The sequence below is a fragment of the Lucilia sericata genome, unplaced genomic scaffold, assembly GCF_015586225.1.
Source record: "Lucilia sericata isolate MDLA Ls3-8-SP2 unplaced genomic scaffold, ASM1558622v1 Contig001513F_arrow, whole genome shotgun sequence".
Classification (NCBI taxonomy): domain Eukaryota; kingdom Metazoa; phylum Arthropoda; class Insecta; order Diptera; family Calliphoridae; genus Lucilia; species Lucilia sericata.
The window spans coordinates 82501-97500 of record NW_023995440.1 but is presented as its reverse complement, the minus strand read 5'-3'; the positions used below and the strand labels follow the sequence as shown (position 1 = coordinate 97500).

At 35.6% G+C, this 15000-nt stretch overlaps 1 protein-coding gene across 1 annotated transcript in view; it reads right to left on the bottom strand.

The window, feature by feature from the left end:
• Positions 1-440: 440 nt before the first annotated feature.
• The window catches only part of LOC119611700 (b(0,+)-type amino acid transporter 1), an 84726-nt gene continuing 70166 nt past the window's right edge, over positions 441-15000 (bottom strand). The window contains exons 3-8 of the mRNA XM_037967372.1: positions 14973-15000; positions 4506-4748; positions 3894-4392; positions 3738-3834; positions 3347-3665; positions 441-1661 (exon numbers count right to left, since the gene is read on the bottom strand). The exon at positions 14973-15000 is cut by the window's right edge and continues 74 nt beyond it. Coding sequence (XP_037823300.1) covers positions 1591-1661; positions 3347-3665; positions 3738-3834; positions 3894-4392; positions 4506-4748; positions 14973-15000 — 1257 coding nt within the window. The 3' untranslated portion in view covers positions 441-1590. The remainder of the gene's footprint in view (positions 1662-3346; positions 3666-3737; positions 3835-3893; positions 4393-4505; positions 4749-14972) is intronic.

Here is a 15000-nt window from a genome sequence, read left to right as displayed (position 1 = left end):
AGCCTTTCTTCACACTGAAGGCGCATTTTTTGAACTTTATGGGTTCCATCTTCAAAAAATATATCGAAGACATCATGACGACAAAGATTCTTTGAAAGCAGAAAACCTGCTGAATTATTTTAAAAATCAAATCTAACCACTTTTAGTGCACGGTTTGATATTATCCCATCAATACCTAAAAACCCCATTCAATTAAAAATTAGTTTATTTTGTTGTTTTTGTAAAACTTTATTTAAGAAAATTTTCTTGTTTCCATTAATAATACATTTTAAAAATAAAAAAAAATTAAACTATAATTATAATGGTATTTTAATAATAATAAAAATATTTCATAAACAAAATACTTAATAAAGACTTTATATTCTTTTGAAATAGTAAGTAATTCTTAAAAAATTTTACAAAAAAAAAAATAAAATAAAATTCATTAAAAAAAATCAAAATGCAGAGCCGAAAACATGAAAGTTTAACACTTTTATTTAGTATTTTGTCTTTTATCATCTAAATATAAAGTATTATAATAAATTGATTAAAAATATATTTTAAAATTAATTATATTGCTTAAAAAGCTCAAAATATGGTGTGATATTTCTTTAAAATGTTTATCTTGTTCCAATATTTTGATTAGTTTTTTTTTTCGAATAAACATTTTCAATGTTTAAAGAGAAAATAAAGGAAAATTATGGATAAACAAACAAGTTTTTTTTTTGCTAAAAATTTTAACAAAATATATTTTGAAAAGATTAAAGCACTGTGGCACTCGCAGGTTCCAATAAGTATTTGGATTTATTTGAATTCTTTTGCACAGTGTATAACCTTGGTGTTTTAAAATTACACTTATTTTGTTTTGTAATAATTGTATTTTTTCTTGCAATAAAATTCAATTTAAGTCTATTTTAACAGTCATACTAAACAATTGTTTGTTTTTAACATAATTTTAAACAAATTATTGTTCATTTGTTTTTTGCAACCAATTTATTTTGCTATTTTTCTACATTTTCTTTTTATTACTTTCATTTAGCAAAAAATGTGTAATTCCTTTTTAAATTATTTTTATTTTATAAAATTTCTAAAATATAATTTATAAAAAAATAAACAAAGCCTTAAAATTATATAAGTTTTTTGTAATAATAATCTTTATATATTTTTTCGATAACAACTACTATCTTTTTTATTTTCAAGTAACAAGTTACTTCTTTTTTGAATTTTTATTTTTCCATATTTTTTTGTAATATTTTTTTATATTTTTTAAAGTTTTTTCTTAAAATCTACAAAATATATAGTATTTCTTTATTGTATAGTATATATTTTAATAATTTATATCTTTGTAATTCTTTTAATATGAATGTTTGGTTTTCAATAGTTCATTTTTTTTTTTTTTTGGTTTTCTTTAGAATATTTGTGTCAAAAACTATTTTATAGCTTTACAACGATATATAAATTAATCCAATTGTTTTTAGTACATCCTGTTTTGGTATTACCCCAATTGCCTTTTTACATTGTTCTGCAAAAGTCTCCATATCTCATTAGAGTTGTTGTGTTTTTGAGCATATTTCTGGTCTGAAGTTTTTGTTGATGTTTTTGCGTTTTTGTTTAATCGAACATGGCCATTGTAGAGGTGGGCACAACTTCCAATAACAATGGGAAGAATAGAGTAACTTGGTCTGAAAGTAGAGGGCGAGATTAGTAAGGCTTACTTTCTAGCGAGCGAGCGAGCGAGCGAGCGAGCGAGCAGCGAGCGAGCGAGCGAGCGAGCGAGCGAGCGAGCGAGCGAGCGAGCGAGCGAGCGAGCGAGCGACGAGCGAGCGAGCGAGCGAGCGAGCGAGCGAGCGAGCGAGCGAGCGAGCGAGCGAGCGAGCGAGCGAGCGAGCGAGCAGCGAGCGAGAGAGCGAGCGAGCGAGCGAGCGAGCGAGCGAGCGAGCGAGCGAGCGAGCGAGAGAGCGAGCGAGCGAGCGAGCGAGCGAGCGAGCGAGCGAGCGAGCGAGCGAGCGAGAGCGAGAGCGAGCGAGCGAGCGAGCGAGCGAGCGAGCGAGCGAGCGAGCGAGCGAGCGAGAGAGCGAGCGAGCGAGCGAGCGAGCGCGAGCGAGCGAGCGAGCGAGCGAGAGAGCGAGCGAGCGAGCGAGCGAGCGAGCGAGCGAGCGAGCGAGCGAGCGAGCGAGCGAGCGAGCGAGCGAGCGAGGAGCGAGCGAGCGAGCGAGCGAGCGAGGAGAGCGAGAGCGAGCGAGCGAGCGAGCGAGCGAGCGAGCGAGCGAGCGAGCGAGCGAGCGGAGCGAGCGAGCGAGCGAGCGAGCGAGCGAGCGAGCGAGCGAGCGAGCGAGCGAGCGAGCGAGAGAGCGAGCGAGACAGCGAGCGAGCGAGAGCGAGCGAGCGCGAGCGAGCGAGCGAGCGAGCGAGCGAGCGAGCGAGCGAGCGAGCGAGCGAGCGAGCGAGCGAGCGAGCGAGCGAGCGAGCGAGCGAGCGAGCGAGCGAGCGAGCGAGCGAGCGAGCGAGCGAGCGAGCGAGCGAGCGAGCGAGCGAGCGAGCAGCGCAGCGAGCGAGCGAGCGAGCGAGCGAGCGAGCGAGCCGAGAGAGCGCGAGAGAGAGAGCGAGCGAGCGAGCGAGCGAGCGAGCGAGCGAGCGAGCGAGCGAGCGAGCGAGCGAGCGAGCGAGCGAGCGAGCGAGCGAGCGAGCGAGCGAGCGAGCGAGCGAGGAGCGAGCGAGCGAGCGAGCGAGCGAGCGAGCGAGCGAGAGAGCGAGCGAGCGAGCGAGCGAGCGAGAGCGAGCGAGCGAGCGAGCGAGCGAGCGAGCGAGCGAGCGAGCGAGCGAGCGAGCGAGCGAGCGAGCGAGCGAGCGAGGAGCGAGAGCGAGCGAGCGAGCGAGCGAGCGAGCGAGCGAGCGAGCGAGCGAGCGAGCGAGCGAGCGAGCGAGCGAGCGAGCGAGCGAGCGAGCGAGCGAGAGCGAGCGAGCGAGCGAGCGAGCGAGCGAGCGAGCGAGCGAGCGAGCGAGCGAGCGAGCGAGCGAGCGAGCGAGCGGCAGCGAGCGAGCGAGCGAGCGAGCGAGAGAGCGAGCGAGCGAGCGAGCGAGCGAGCGAGCGAGCGAGCGAGCGAGCGCGAGCGAGCGAGCGAGCGAGCGAGCGAGCGAGCGAGCGAGCGAGAGAGCGAGCGAGCGAGCGAGGAGCGAGCGAGCGAGGAGCGAGCGAGCGAGCGAGCGAGCGAGCGAGCGAGCTATCTATCTATCTATCTATCTATCTATCTATCTATCTATCTATCTATCTATCTATCTATCGATCTATCTATCTATCTATCTATCTATCTATCTATCTATCTATCTATCTATCTATCTATCTATCTATCTATCTATCTATACTTACTCATAAATCTTGGTGTCATTCCCAATTTCACAAATGGCACATAGAATATCAAACCGGCAAATATGAAGAGTAATGCATACAAATATTCAATGCGTGGCGTATCAATAATGGGAGCCACCACCAGATACATTGAGATCACCAGAACCACAACGGGAATGATAATAGGCACTTTATATGGCCTTGGATAGTTGGGTTTGGTGAAACGCATCACAATGAGGGCCAACATCGAGCCACCATAGAAAATCCAAGCGGTAAAACTAAAGAAATCAATTAATGAATCTATGGTACCGTACAAAACCATAGCAGCAGCAATTAAAGACTACAAAGAGAAGAAATAAAAAGAAAATCAAATAAAATATAGAGTCTCTCGAAAGGGAGTAAATAAACATACATGGAATATTAGACCAGGTGCTGGTGTTAGACGACGTACATGCACATAAGATAAAATATCTAGCAAATGACCCTCACGAGATGCAGCAAAGCATAATCTGGAACCAAAAAATGATTTATTATAAATATTAAAAGTATTAATTGTAATCCTTCTTACCTTCCCGCTGCAAACAGTGTACCATTTGCACTGCCAAACGTACTGATCGTTACACTCAATGGCATCAACCAGGCAAGTGCGCCCAAGATACGATTGCCAAATGTTACCGCCACAGCCTCAGATTCAATCATTTCGGTGGGTGACATGGCCGCTAAATAGGAAATATTAATCAAAGCATAACACAAAGTAACCAATGGTATGCCAATTACTATGGAGCGTGGTAAATTCTTGCTCGGATTCTTAATCTCCTCCGTAACATAATTCAAGTTATTCCAGCCATCATAAGCCCAGAGACCCGTATAAAAGGCTGTGGCTATTGCTCCCATGGTGGGTGTAGGTCCACTAAATGCATTTGATAGATGTTGTGTATTGCCCTGAAATAATTTCCAGGCACCACCACATATAACAATTAGAACTGCAACCAATTTGGCTGCGGTAAATATATTTTGAACTGCCATGCCCAAATTAACACTATAACAGTTAACAAACAATATCATCACTAGAGTGGTGGGGGCGGGACAGACAATAATTTGGTGGTCATGGAAATTTGTACAAAACGAAGAGTTTAATATTAGTTATACAATTTGATACACGAAGTACTCAATACTTTACCTATTGCTACTAATGCAACCATTTTAACAACCGACATTGGTGGATCACATTCAGAGACAAATGCCTCCACTGCATACTGTGCAAATGAAAGACAAATTATTGCCATTTGCGATGGCTTTAAAACTAATGTCGATACCCATGAGAATAGAAACGCCGGTGCTGGTCCATACGCGTCCATAAAATATGCCCATTCAGCACCCGACGATGTATTCATTGTACCTAATTCAGCATATGCCAGAGCGCCTACAATAAAAGAAAGAAAAGTGGGAGAGAAATTTAGAATTATCGAAAATTTTTAAAGAATAATAAGATTAGATAAAACTTTTTGATTTCTAACCTATTTTTGGGGAGTTTGATTTATATTAGCGACTTTATAGTTTTAAGGTTAGAATTAATAATATTCTGAAAATTGTAAATGTTGTAATCTATTCAATCAATATATTTTTTTTTTTTAATTGAATCGTAAAATCCCTCTAATACTACCATATAATTACTAAAAGCCTTCAAAATATTGCTTCATTTGATGGCATTTCTGCTTTTATTGAAAAAAAAAAAAATAACATACAGTGGGCAATATTCCAATTTTTAATGATTGAGTTGTTGCTGTCAGAGAGGTGACATCAAACCTTAAAACTTTTAACGTCATTTTATTTTGCTTTCAAATTAATTTTAGAAAAAAAAGGTGGATCCAATAACGATAAAGAAGACAGTACAGTTGGTCAAGTCTAATGAAATTATACCCAAAAACAATTATAGACTTTTTGGCACTTCCCTTGGATACAAAACTTTTAATATTGGTCTTCAGTTTTTAACATGTATAGACTTAGATGAAGACCTCTAGACTAAATTATACGGGCCAATAAAATGTTTAAAAAATTCGAAAATCAGAGACCAAATTTTACTTTTTTAAATAATCGAGCAGAGCTGGGCCCAAATTACGGCATACGATATCGATCGAAATCTCCATTTAGATTCTATTGAGATTTCGATCGATATCGTATGCCTTAATTTGGGCCCTGAATACGAATTTGGCTTCAGAAATTATCCGTCATAAAGTTTGATAAACATTTTTGGCCATATTTGAGGCGCTGTAACAGCTCGGTGATATCATTAATTACAATAATTTTCGAAAACTTTTTTATAAACAAAATGTTCTACTTCAGATCTAGTTTAGTTCAGTTCTATTTCAGTTCTAGTTCAGTTCTAGTTCAGTTAGTTCAGTTCTAGTTCAGTTTAATTCAGTTCTAGTTCAGTTCAAGTTCAGTTCTAGTTCAGTTCTAGTTCAGTTCTAGTTCAGTTCTAGTTCAGTTCTAGTTCAGTTCTAGTTCAGTTCTAGTTCAGTTCTAGTTCAGTTCTAGTTCAGTTCTAGTTCAGTTCTAGTTCAGTTCTAGTTCAGTTCTAGTTCAGTTCTAGTTCAGTTCTAGTTCAGTTCTAGTTCAGTTCTAGTTCAGTTCTAGTTCAGTTCTAGTTCAGTTCTAGTTCAGTTCTAGTTCAGTTCTAGTTCAGTTCTAGTTCAGTTCTAGTTCAGTTCTAGTTCAGTTCTAGTTCAGTTCTAGTTCAGTTCTAGTTCAGTTCTAGTTCAGTTCTAGTTCAGTTCTAGTTCAGTTCTAGTTCAGTTCTAGTTCAGTTCTAGTTCAGTTCTAGTTCAGTTCTAGTTCAGTTCTAGTTCAGTTCTAGTTCAGTTCTAGTTCAGTTCTAGTTCAGTTCTAGTTCAGTTCTAGTTCAGTCTAGTTCAGTTCTAGTTCAGTTCTAGTTCAGTTTTAGTTCAGTTTTAGTTCAGTTCTAGTTCAGTTCTAGTTCAGTTCTAGTTCAGTTCTAGTTCAGTTCTAGTTCAGTTCTAGTTCAGTTCTAGTTCAGTTCTAGTTCAGTTCTAGTTCACTTCTAGTTCAGTTCTAGTTCAGTTCTAGTTCAGTTCTAGTCAGTCTAGTTCAGTTCTAGTTCAGTTCTAGTTCAGTTCTAGTTCAGTTCTAGTTCAGTTCTAGTTCAGTTCTAGTTCAGTTCTAGTTCAGTTCTAGTTCAGTTCTAGTTCAGTTCTAGTTCAGTTCTAGTTCAGTTCTAGTTCAGTTCTAGTTCAGTTCTAGTTCAGTTCTAGTTCAGTTCTAGTTTCAGTTCTAGTTCAGTTCTAGTTCAGTTCTAGTTCAGTTCTAGTTCAGTTCTAGTTCAGTTCTAGTTCAGTTCTAGTTCAGTTCTAGTTCAGTTCTAGTTCAGTTCTAGTTCAGTTCTAGTTCAGTTCTAGTTCAGTTCTAGTTCAGTTCTAGTTCTAGTTCAGTTCTAGTTCAGTTCTAGTTCAGTTCTAGTTCAGTTCTAGTACAGTTCTAGTTCAGTTCTAGTTCAGTTCTAGTTCAGTTCTAGTTCAGTTCTAGTTCAGTTCTAGTTCAGTTCTAGTTCAGTTCTAGTTCAGTTCTAGCTCAGTTCTAGTTCAGTTCTAGTTCAGTTCTAGTTCAGTTCTAGTTCAGTTCTAGTTCAGTTCTACTTCAGTCCAAAACCAAAAATGATATATTTATATTCTGCCCGGTTATAATACCAGAAAATCGATGATGTCCTTATTAGGACTTCACTGGACAATGTCTCTACGGTAGGGATAGTTGGCACTAAAACTGGTGGGACATATACATACATCCTGAAAATATTGGAATTTCATTAACCGCAGAAGTAATAAAACTGCCAAGAGGCCAATCGATCAAGCAAATTTTTAATGTTGATTAAGTATGTCTGGTTCCGAACCGACGAGTGGTGCGGCTGTTTATGTTAAAATCTTTTAAAAAACAAAAAAATTAGAACGCTTTTATTTGTGTTTAAGAAATTCAATATCGTAAGAAGTTGGTTTTAATATTGTAAGAAGTCTGATCGAAGAAGTAAAGAATTACATTAAACACTCATCGAAAGAAGGCGGGTCGTATATATCTGGAATATCTTAAAAGATAGACATTTTGAACTCAACATTCGAAAATAAGATTGCTGCAGGAATGTTTATCTAGATCTTCAATTGCTTTAAAATTGAGATCGTCACAATCAATGTAGTCTTCATTCAGTATATATTCAGACTGGTTTGAGGGGTACAGTTTTAAGCGAAAACAAGTGACAATAAGCCCTTTTTAAATTCATTAATGCCAGTCTTGAGAACATCTCTTAATAGATCTGAATAAATGAAATTCCAAAGTATAATACATTTAACAGTAAACCACTCTCGGAAAACTTTTCTATTATCTTAAACCAAATGACTACGTGCAAGAATTCAAATAATAGAAGAAATAAATGAAATTTTCTAAAAATATCTATCATAAATCGCCATAAATACTACCTACTCTACTATAAAATAATAATAAATGTTTACATTCAATAGAAATCCTTCAACAACACTTGAACTTGGCAACAAATAAAAAAAAAAAAAACGAAAATAAATAATTTAATTTAAATAAAATAGAAAAACTTTTAAATTTACAAGTAGTATATAAAACTATCTCTAATATGAACATTTCATTACTACATGATTAAATTGTTTTTGTTTTAAAATTTATAAAAAACAAACACGAAACGAAAATAAATCAAAATTTAAAGAAAAACCACGTGAAAAAGTAAAATATAAATGAAATAAGAAAATAAAATCGAAAAAGAGCAATTAATAAAAAAACAAAATCGGAACTCTCCCATTCAAATGGCCTTAACATGATTTTTGTTTGTTTTTGAAATATATTTTTCTTTTGTAGTTTTGTATATTGACCGAACTTTCAATTTCTGTGTTTAGCTTTTATAACAATTGTAGTTTATATGTAGATGTAGCAGACAGATAGATACATGTTTTATTAGACATTTAAAGAAAATGGTATAAAAAACTATTGAATGCATTTAAGATTTTCAATGAAATGATGCTTTAAATACTATAAACAATAAAGATTTATTGCTGCTGCAAAACTTATAAAAATGCATACAAAACTACTAAAGAATACATTCTTTTAGGAACTTTTTTTATTGAAAATTTATCTTTTTATAGAAAATGTTTTTTTTTTATTAAATTTGAGTTCTAGTTTAGTTCTACTTCAGTTTTAGTTCAGCTCTAGATCAGTTCTAGTTCAGTTCAGTTCTAGTTCAGTTCTAGTTCAGTTCTAGTTCAGTTCTAGTTCAGTTCTAGTTCAGTTCTAGTTCAGTTCTAGTTCAGTTCTAGTTCATTCTAGTTCAGTTCTAGTTCAGTTCTAGTTCAGTTCTAGTTCAGTTCTAGTTCAGTTCTAGTTCAGTTCTAGTTCAGTTCTAGTTCAGTTCTAGTTCAGTCTAGTTCAGTTCTAGTTCAGTCAGTTCTAGTTCAGTTCTTCCTTCAGTTCTAGTTCAGTTTCTAGTTTTAGTTCAGTTCTAGTTCAGTTCTAGTTCTAGTTCTGTTCATTCAGTTCTAGTTCAGTTCTAGTCAGTTCTAGTTCAGTTCTAGTTCAGTTCTAGTTCAGTTCTAGTTCAGTTCTAGTTCAGTTCTAGTTCAGTTCTAGTTCAGTTCTAGTTCAGTTCTAGTTCAGTTCTAGTTCAGTTTCTAGTTCAGTTCTAGTTCAGTTCTAGTTCAGTTCTAGTTCAGTTCTAGTTCAGTTCTAGTTCAGTTCTAGTTCAGTTCTAGTTCAGTTCTAGTTCAGTTCTAGTTCAGCTCTAGTTCAGTTCTAGTTCAGTTCTAGTTCAGTTCTAGTTCAGTTCTAGTTCAGTTCTAGTTCAGTTCTAGTTCAGTTCTTCTAGTTCAGTTCTAGTTCAGTTCTAGTTCAGTTCAAGTTCAGTTCAAGTTCAGTTCAAGTTCAGTTCTAGTTCAGTTCTAGTTCAGTTCTAGTTCAGTTCTTGTTCAGTTCTAGTTCAGTTCTAGTTCAGTTCTAGTTCAGTTCTAGTTCAGTTCTAGTTCAGTTCTAGTTCAGTTCTAGTTCAGTTCTAGTTCAGTTCTAGTTCAGTTCTAGTTCAGTTCTAGTTCAGTTCTAGTTCAGTTCTAGTTCAGTTCTAGTTCAGTTCTAGTTCAGTTCTATTTCAGTTCTAGTTCAGTTCTAGTTCAGTTCTAGTTCAGTTCTAGTTCAGTTCTAGTTCAGTTCTAGTTCAGTTCTAGTTCAGTTCTAGTTCAGTTCTAGTTCAGTTCTAATTCAGTTCTAGTTCAGTTCTAGTTCAGTTCTAGTTCAGTTCTAGTTCAGTTCTTTTAAAAAACAAAAAAATTAGAACGCTTTTATTTGTGTTTAAGAAATTCAATATCGTAAGAAGTTGGTTTTAATATTGTAAGAAGTCTGATCGAAGAAGTAAAGAATTACATTAAACACTCATCGAAAGAAGGCGGGTCGTATATATCTGGAATATCTTAAAAGATAGACATTTTGAACTCAACATTCGAAAATAAGATTGCTGCAGGAATGTTTATCTAGATCTTCAATTGCTTTAAAATTGAGATCGTCACAATCAATGTAGTCTTCATTCAGTATATATTCAGACTGGTTTGAGGGGTACAGTTTTAAGCGAAAACAAGTGACAATAAGCCCTTTTTAAATTCATTAATGCCAGTCTTGAGAACATCTCTTAATAGATCTGAATAAATGAAATTCCAAAGTATAATACATTTAACAGTAAACCACTCTCGGAAAACTTTTCTATTATCTTAAACCAAATGACTACGTGCAAGAATTCAAATAATAGAAGAAATAAATGAAATTTTCTAAAAATATCTATCATAAATCGCCATAAATACTACCTACTCTACTATAAAATAATAATAAATGTTTACATTCAATAGAAATCCTTCAACAACACTTGAACTTGGCAACAAATAAAAAAAAAAAAAAACGAAAATAAATAATTTAATTTAAATAAAATAGAAAAACTTTTAAATTTACAAGTAGTATATAAAACTATCTCTAATATGAACATTTCATTACTACATGATTAAATTGTTTTTGTTTTTAAAATTTATAAAAAACAAACACGAAACGAAAATAAATCAAAATTTAAAGAAAAACCACGTGAAAAAGTAAAATATAAATGAAATAAGAAAATAAAATCGAAAAAGAGCAATTAATAAAAAAACAAAATCGGAACTCTCCCATTCAAATGGCCTTAACATGATTTTTGTTTGTTTTTGAAATATATTTTTCTTTGTAGTTTTGTATATTGACCGAACTTTCAATTTCTGTGTTTAGCTTTTATAACAATTGTAGTTTATATGTAGATGTAGCAGACAGATAGATACATGTTTTATTAGACATTTAAAGAAAATGGTTATAAAAAACTATTGAATGCATTAAGATTTTCAATGAAATGATGCTTTAAATACTATAAACAATAAAGATTTATTGCTGCTGCAAAACTTATAAAAATGCATACAAAACTAACTAAAGAATACATTCTTTAGGAACTTTTTTATTGAAAATTTATCTTTTTATAGAAAATGTTTTTTTTTTATTAAATTTGAGTTCTAGTTTAGTTCTACTTCAGTTTTAGTTCAGCTCTAGATCATTCTAGTTCAGTTCTAGTTCAGTTCTAGTTCAGTTCTAGTTCAGTTCTAGTTCAGTTCTAGTTCAGTTCTAGTTCAGTTCTAGTTCAGTTCTAGTTCAGTTCTAGTTCAGTTCTAGTTCAGTTCTAGTTCAGTTCTAGTTCAGTTCTAGTTCAGTTTCTATTCAGTTCTAGTTCAGTTCTAGTTCATTCTAGTTCAGTTCTAGTTCAGTTCTAGTTCAGTTCTAGTTCAGTTCTTCTTCAGTTCTAGTTCAGTTCTAGTTTTAGTTCAGTTCTAGTCTAGTCAGTTCTAGTTCTGTTCTGTTCCAGTTCAGTTCTAGTTCAGTTCTAGTTCAGTTCTAGTTCAGTTCTAGTTCAGTTCTAGTTCAGTTCTAGTTCGTTCTAGTTCAGTTCTAGTTCAGTTCTAGTTCAGTTCTAGTTCAGTTCTAGTTCAGTTCTAGTTCAGTTCTAGTTCAGTTCAGTTCTAGTTCTAGTTCAGTTCCGTAGTTCATTCTAGTTCAGTTCTAGTTCAGTTCTAGTTCAGTTCTAGTTCAGTTCTAGTTCAGTTCTAGTTCAGTTCTAGTTCAGTTCTAGTTCAGTTCTAGTTCAGCTCTAGTTCAGTTCTAGTTCAGTTCTAGTTCAGTCTAGTTCAGTTCTAGTTCAGTTCTAGTTCAGTTTCTAGTTCAGTTCTAGTTCAGTTCTAGTTCAGTTCTAGTTCAGTTCAAGTTCAGTTCAAGTTCAGTTCAAGTTCAGTTCTAGTCAGTTTCTAGTTCAGTTCTAGTTCAGTTCTTGTTCAGTTCTGTTCAAGTCTAGTTCAGGTTCTAGTTCAGTTCTAGTTCAGTTTCTAGTTCAGTTCTAGTTCAGTTCTAGTTCAGTTCTAGTTCAGTTCTAGTTCAGTTCTAGTTCAGTTCTAGTTCAGTTCTAGTTCAGTTCTAGTTCAGTTCTAGTTCAGTTCTAGTTCAGTTCTATTTCAGTTCTAGTTCAGTTCTAGTTCAGTTCTAGTTCAGTTTCTAGTTCAGTTCTAGTTCAGTTCTAGTTCAGTTCTAGTTCAGTTCTAGTTCAGTTCTAGTTCAGTTCTAATTCAGTTCTAGTTTCAGTTCTAGTTCAGTTCTAGTTCAGTTCTAGTTCAGTTCTAGTTCAGTTCTAGTTCAGTTCTAGTTCAGTTCAAGTTCAGTTCAAGTTCAGTTCAAGTTCAGTTCAAGTTCAGTTCTAGTTCAGTTTCTAGTTCAGTTCTAGTTCAGTTCTAGTCAGTTCTAGTTCAGTTCTAGTTCAGTTCTAGTTCAGTTCTAGTTCAGTTCTAGTTCAGTTCTAGTTCAGTTCTAGTTCAGTTCTAGTTCAGTTCTAGTTTCAGTTCTAGTTCAGTTCTAGTTCAGTTCTAGTTCAGTTCTAGTTCAGTTCTAGTTCAGTTCTAGTTCAGTTCTAGTTCTAGTTCTAGTTCAGTTCTTAGTTCAGTTCTAGTTCAGTTCTAGTTCTGTTATAGTTCAGTTCTAGTTCAGTTCTAGTTCAGTTCTAGTTCAGTTCAGTTAGTCTAGTTCAGTTCTAGTTCAGTTCTACTTCAGTTCTAGTTCAGTTCTAGTTCAGTTCTAGTTCAGTTCTAGTTCAGTTCTAGTTCAGCTCTAGTTCAGTTCTAGTTCAGTTCTAAGTTCAGTTCTAGTTCAGTTCTAGTTCAGTTCTAGTTCAGTTCTAGTTCAGTTCTAGTTCAGTTCTAGTTCAGTTCTAGTTCAGTTCTAGTTCAGTTCTAGTTCAGTTCTAGTTCAGTTCTAGTTCAGTTCTAGTTCAGTTCTAGTTCAGTTCTAGTTCAGTTCAAGTTCAGTTCAAGTTCAGTTCTAAGTTCAGTTCTAGTTCAGTTCTAGTTCAGTTCTAGTTCAGTTCTAGTTCAGTTCTAGTTCAGTTCTAGTTCAGTTCTAGTTCAGTTCTAGTTCAGTTCTAGTTCAGTTCTAGTTCAGTTCTAGTTCAGTTCTAGTTCAGTTCTAGTTCAGTTCTAGTTCAGTTCTAGTTCAGTTCTAGTTCAGTTCTAGTTCAGTTCTAGTTCAGTTCTAGTTCAGTTCTAGTTCAGTTCTAGTTCAGTTCTAGTTCAGTTCTAGTTCAGTTCTAGTTCAGTTCTAGTTCAGTTCTAGTTCAGTTCTAGTTCAGTTCTAGTTCAGTTCTAGTTCAGTTCTAGTTCAGTTCTAGTTCAGTTCTAGTTCAGTTCTAGTTCAGTTCTAGTTCAGTTCTAGTTCAGTTCTAGTTCAGTTCTAGTTCAGTTCTAGTTCAGTTCTAGTTCAGTTCTAGTTCAGTTCTAGTTCAGTTCTAGTTCAGTTCTAGTTCAGTTCTAGTTCAGTTCTAGTTCAGTTCTAGTTCAGTTCTAGTTCAGTTCTAGTTCAGTTCTAGTTTAGTTCTAGTTCAGTTCTAGTTCAGTTCTAGTTCAGTTCTAGTTCAGTTCTAGTTCAGTTCTAGTTCAGTTCTAGTTCAGTTCTAGTTCAGTTCTAGTTCAGTTCTAGTTCAGTTCTAGTTCAGTTCTAGTTCAGTTCTAGTTCAGTTCTAGTTCAGTTTAGTTTAGTTCTAGTTCAGTTCTAGTTCGGTTCCAGTTCAGTTCTAGTTCAGTTCGGTTCAGTTCTAGTTCAGTTGTAGTTCAGTTCTAGTTCAGTTCTAGTTCAGTTCTAGTTTAGTTCTAGTTCAGTTCTAGTTCAGTTCTAGTTCAGTTCTAGTTCAGTTCTAGTTCAGTTCTAGTTCAGTTCTAGTTCAGTTCTAGTTCAGTTCTAGTTCAGTTCTAGTTCAGTTCTAGTTCAGTTCTAGTTCAGTTCTAGTTCAGTTCTAGTTCAGTTCTAGTTCAGTTCTAGTTCAGTTCTAGTTCAGTTCTAGTTCAGTTCTAGTTCAGTTCTAGTTCTAGTTCAGTTCTAGTTCAGTTCTAGTTCAGTTCTAGTTCAGTTCTAGTTCAGTTCTAGTTCAGTTCTAGTTAGTTTCTAGTTCAGTTCGGTTCAGTTCTAGTTCAGTTGTAGTTCAGTTCTAGTTCAGTTCTAGTTCAGTTCTAGTTTAGTTCTAGTTCAGTTCTAGTTCAGTTCTAGTTCAGTTCTAGTTCAGTTCTAGTTCAGTTCTAGTTCAGTTCTAGTTCAGTTCTAGTTCAGTTCTAGTTCAGTTCTAGTTCAGTTCTAGTTCAGTTCTAGTTCAGTTTCTAGTTCAGTTCTAGTTCAGTTCTAGTTCAGTTCTAGTTCAGTTCTAGTTCAGTCTAGTTCAGTTAGTTCAGTTCTAGTTCAGTTCTAGTTCAGTTCTAGTTCAGTTCTAGTTCAGTTCTAGTTCAGTTCTAGTTCAGTTCTAGTTCAGTTCTAGTTCAGTTCTAGTTCAGTTCTAGTTCAGTTCTAGTTCAGTTCTAGTTCAGTTCTAGTTCAGTTTAGTTCATTCTAGTTCAGTTCTAGTTCAGTTTACAAAATTTTTGATATATTTGGAATTTCTGTAGGGTAATCCAGTTCAGGAAATTTTTTTTTAATTTAACTTAGAAAGTTACTTATTGTCTTAACTAAATACTACTGCATTATATTCCACAATCTTAAAACAAATCGTCTTTAGTTTTACCTCTATAATATAAAATTTTACGTATCCATACATTGTATATACATATGTATATTTAAACAGATATTGTGTACAAAAAATCCGAAATTTGGCATTTAGCCAAAATTGTATTCTTTCTACACACGAAAAAAAAGAAATGTGGCGTTTATCAACCTCATCATCATGTGCAACAGGTTACAGTTTTGCTTACAAGGCGCTAGTCTAGAAGTTTTTTTATATCTAATTTCAATCGTTTTTTTATTTTCTCTCTATACTATTTAAAATAATTAGAACATTTCAACAAATTGTTTGTGTTTAAACAAATTTGTGTGTAGATTACTTTTAAGTCATTTTTTTTTGTAGAGAAGAATGTTGTTTTTGACATGACCTCTATTTGGCTTGATTTCATATAGAGGTTTTCGAATAACCTGTTGATTGTTTGTTTTGTTTTTATTATGGTTTATTTAATCCTTTCAAGAATTATTATTGTTAATGTTGTTTTTTATTGTAACTTACCCAACAAGGAGAGCAAACCACAGGCCAG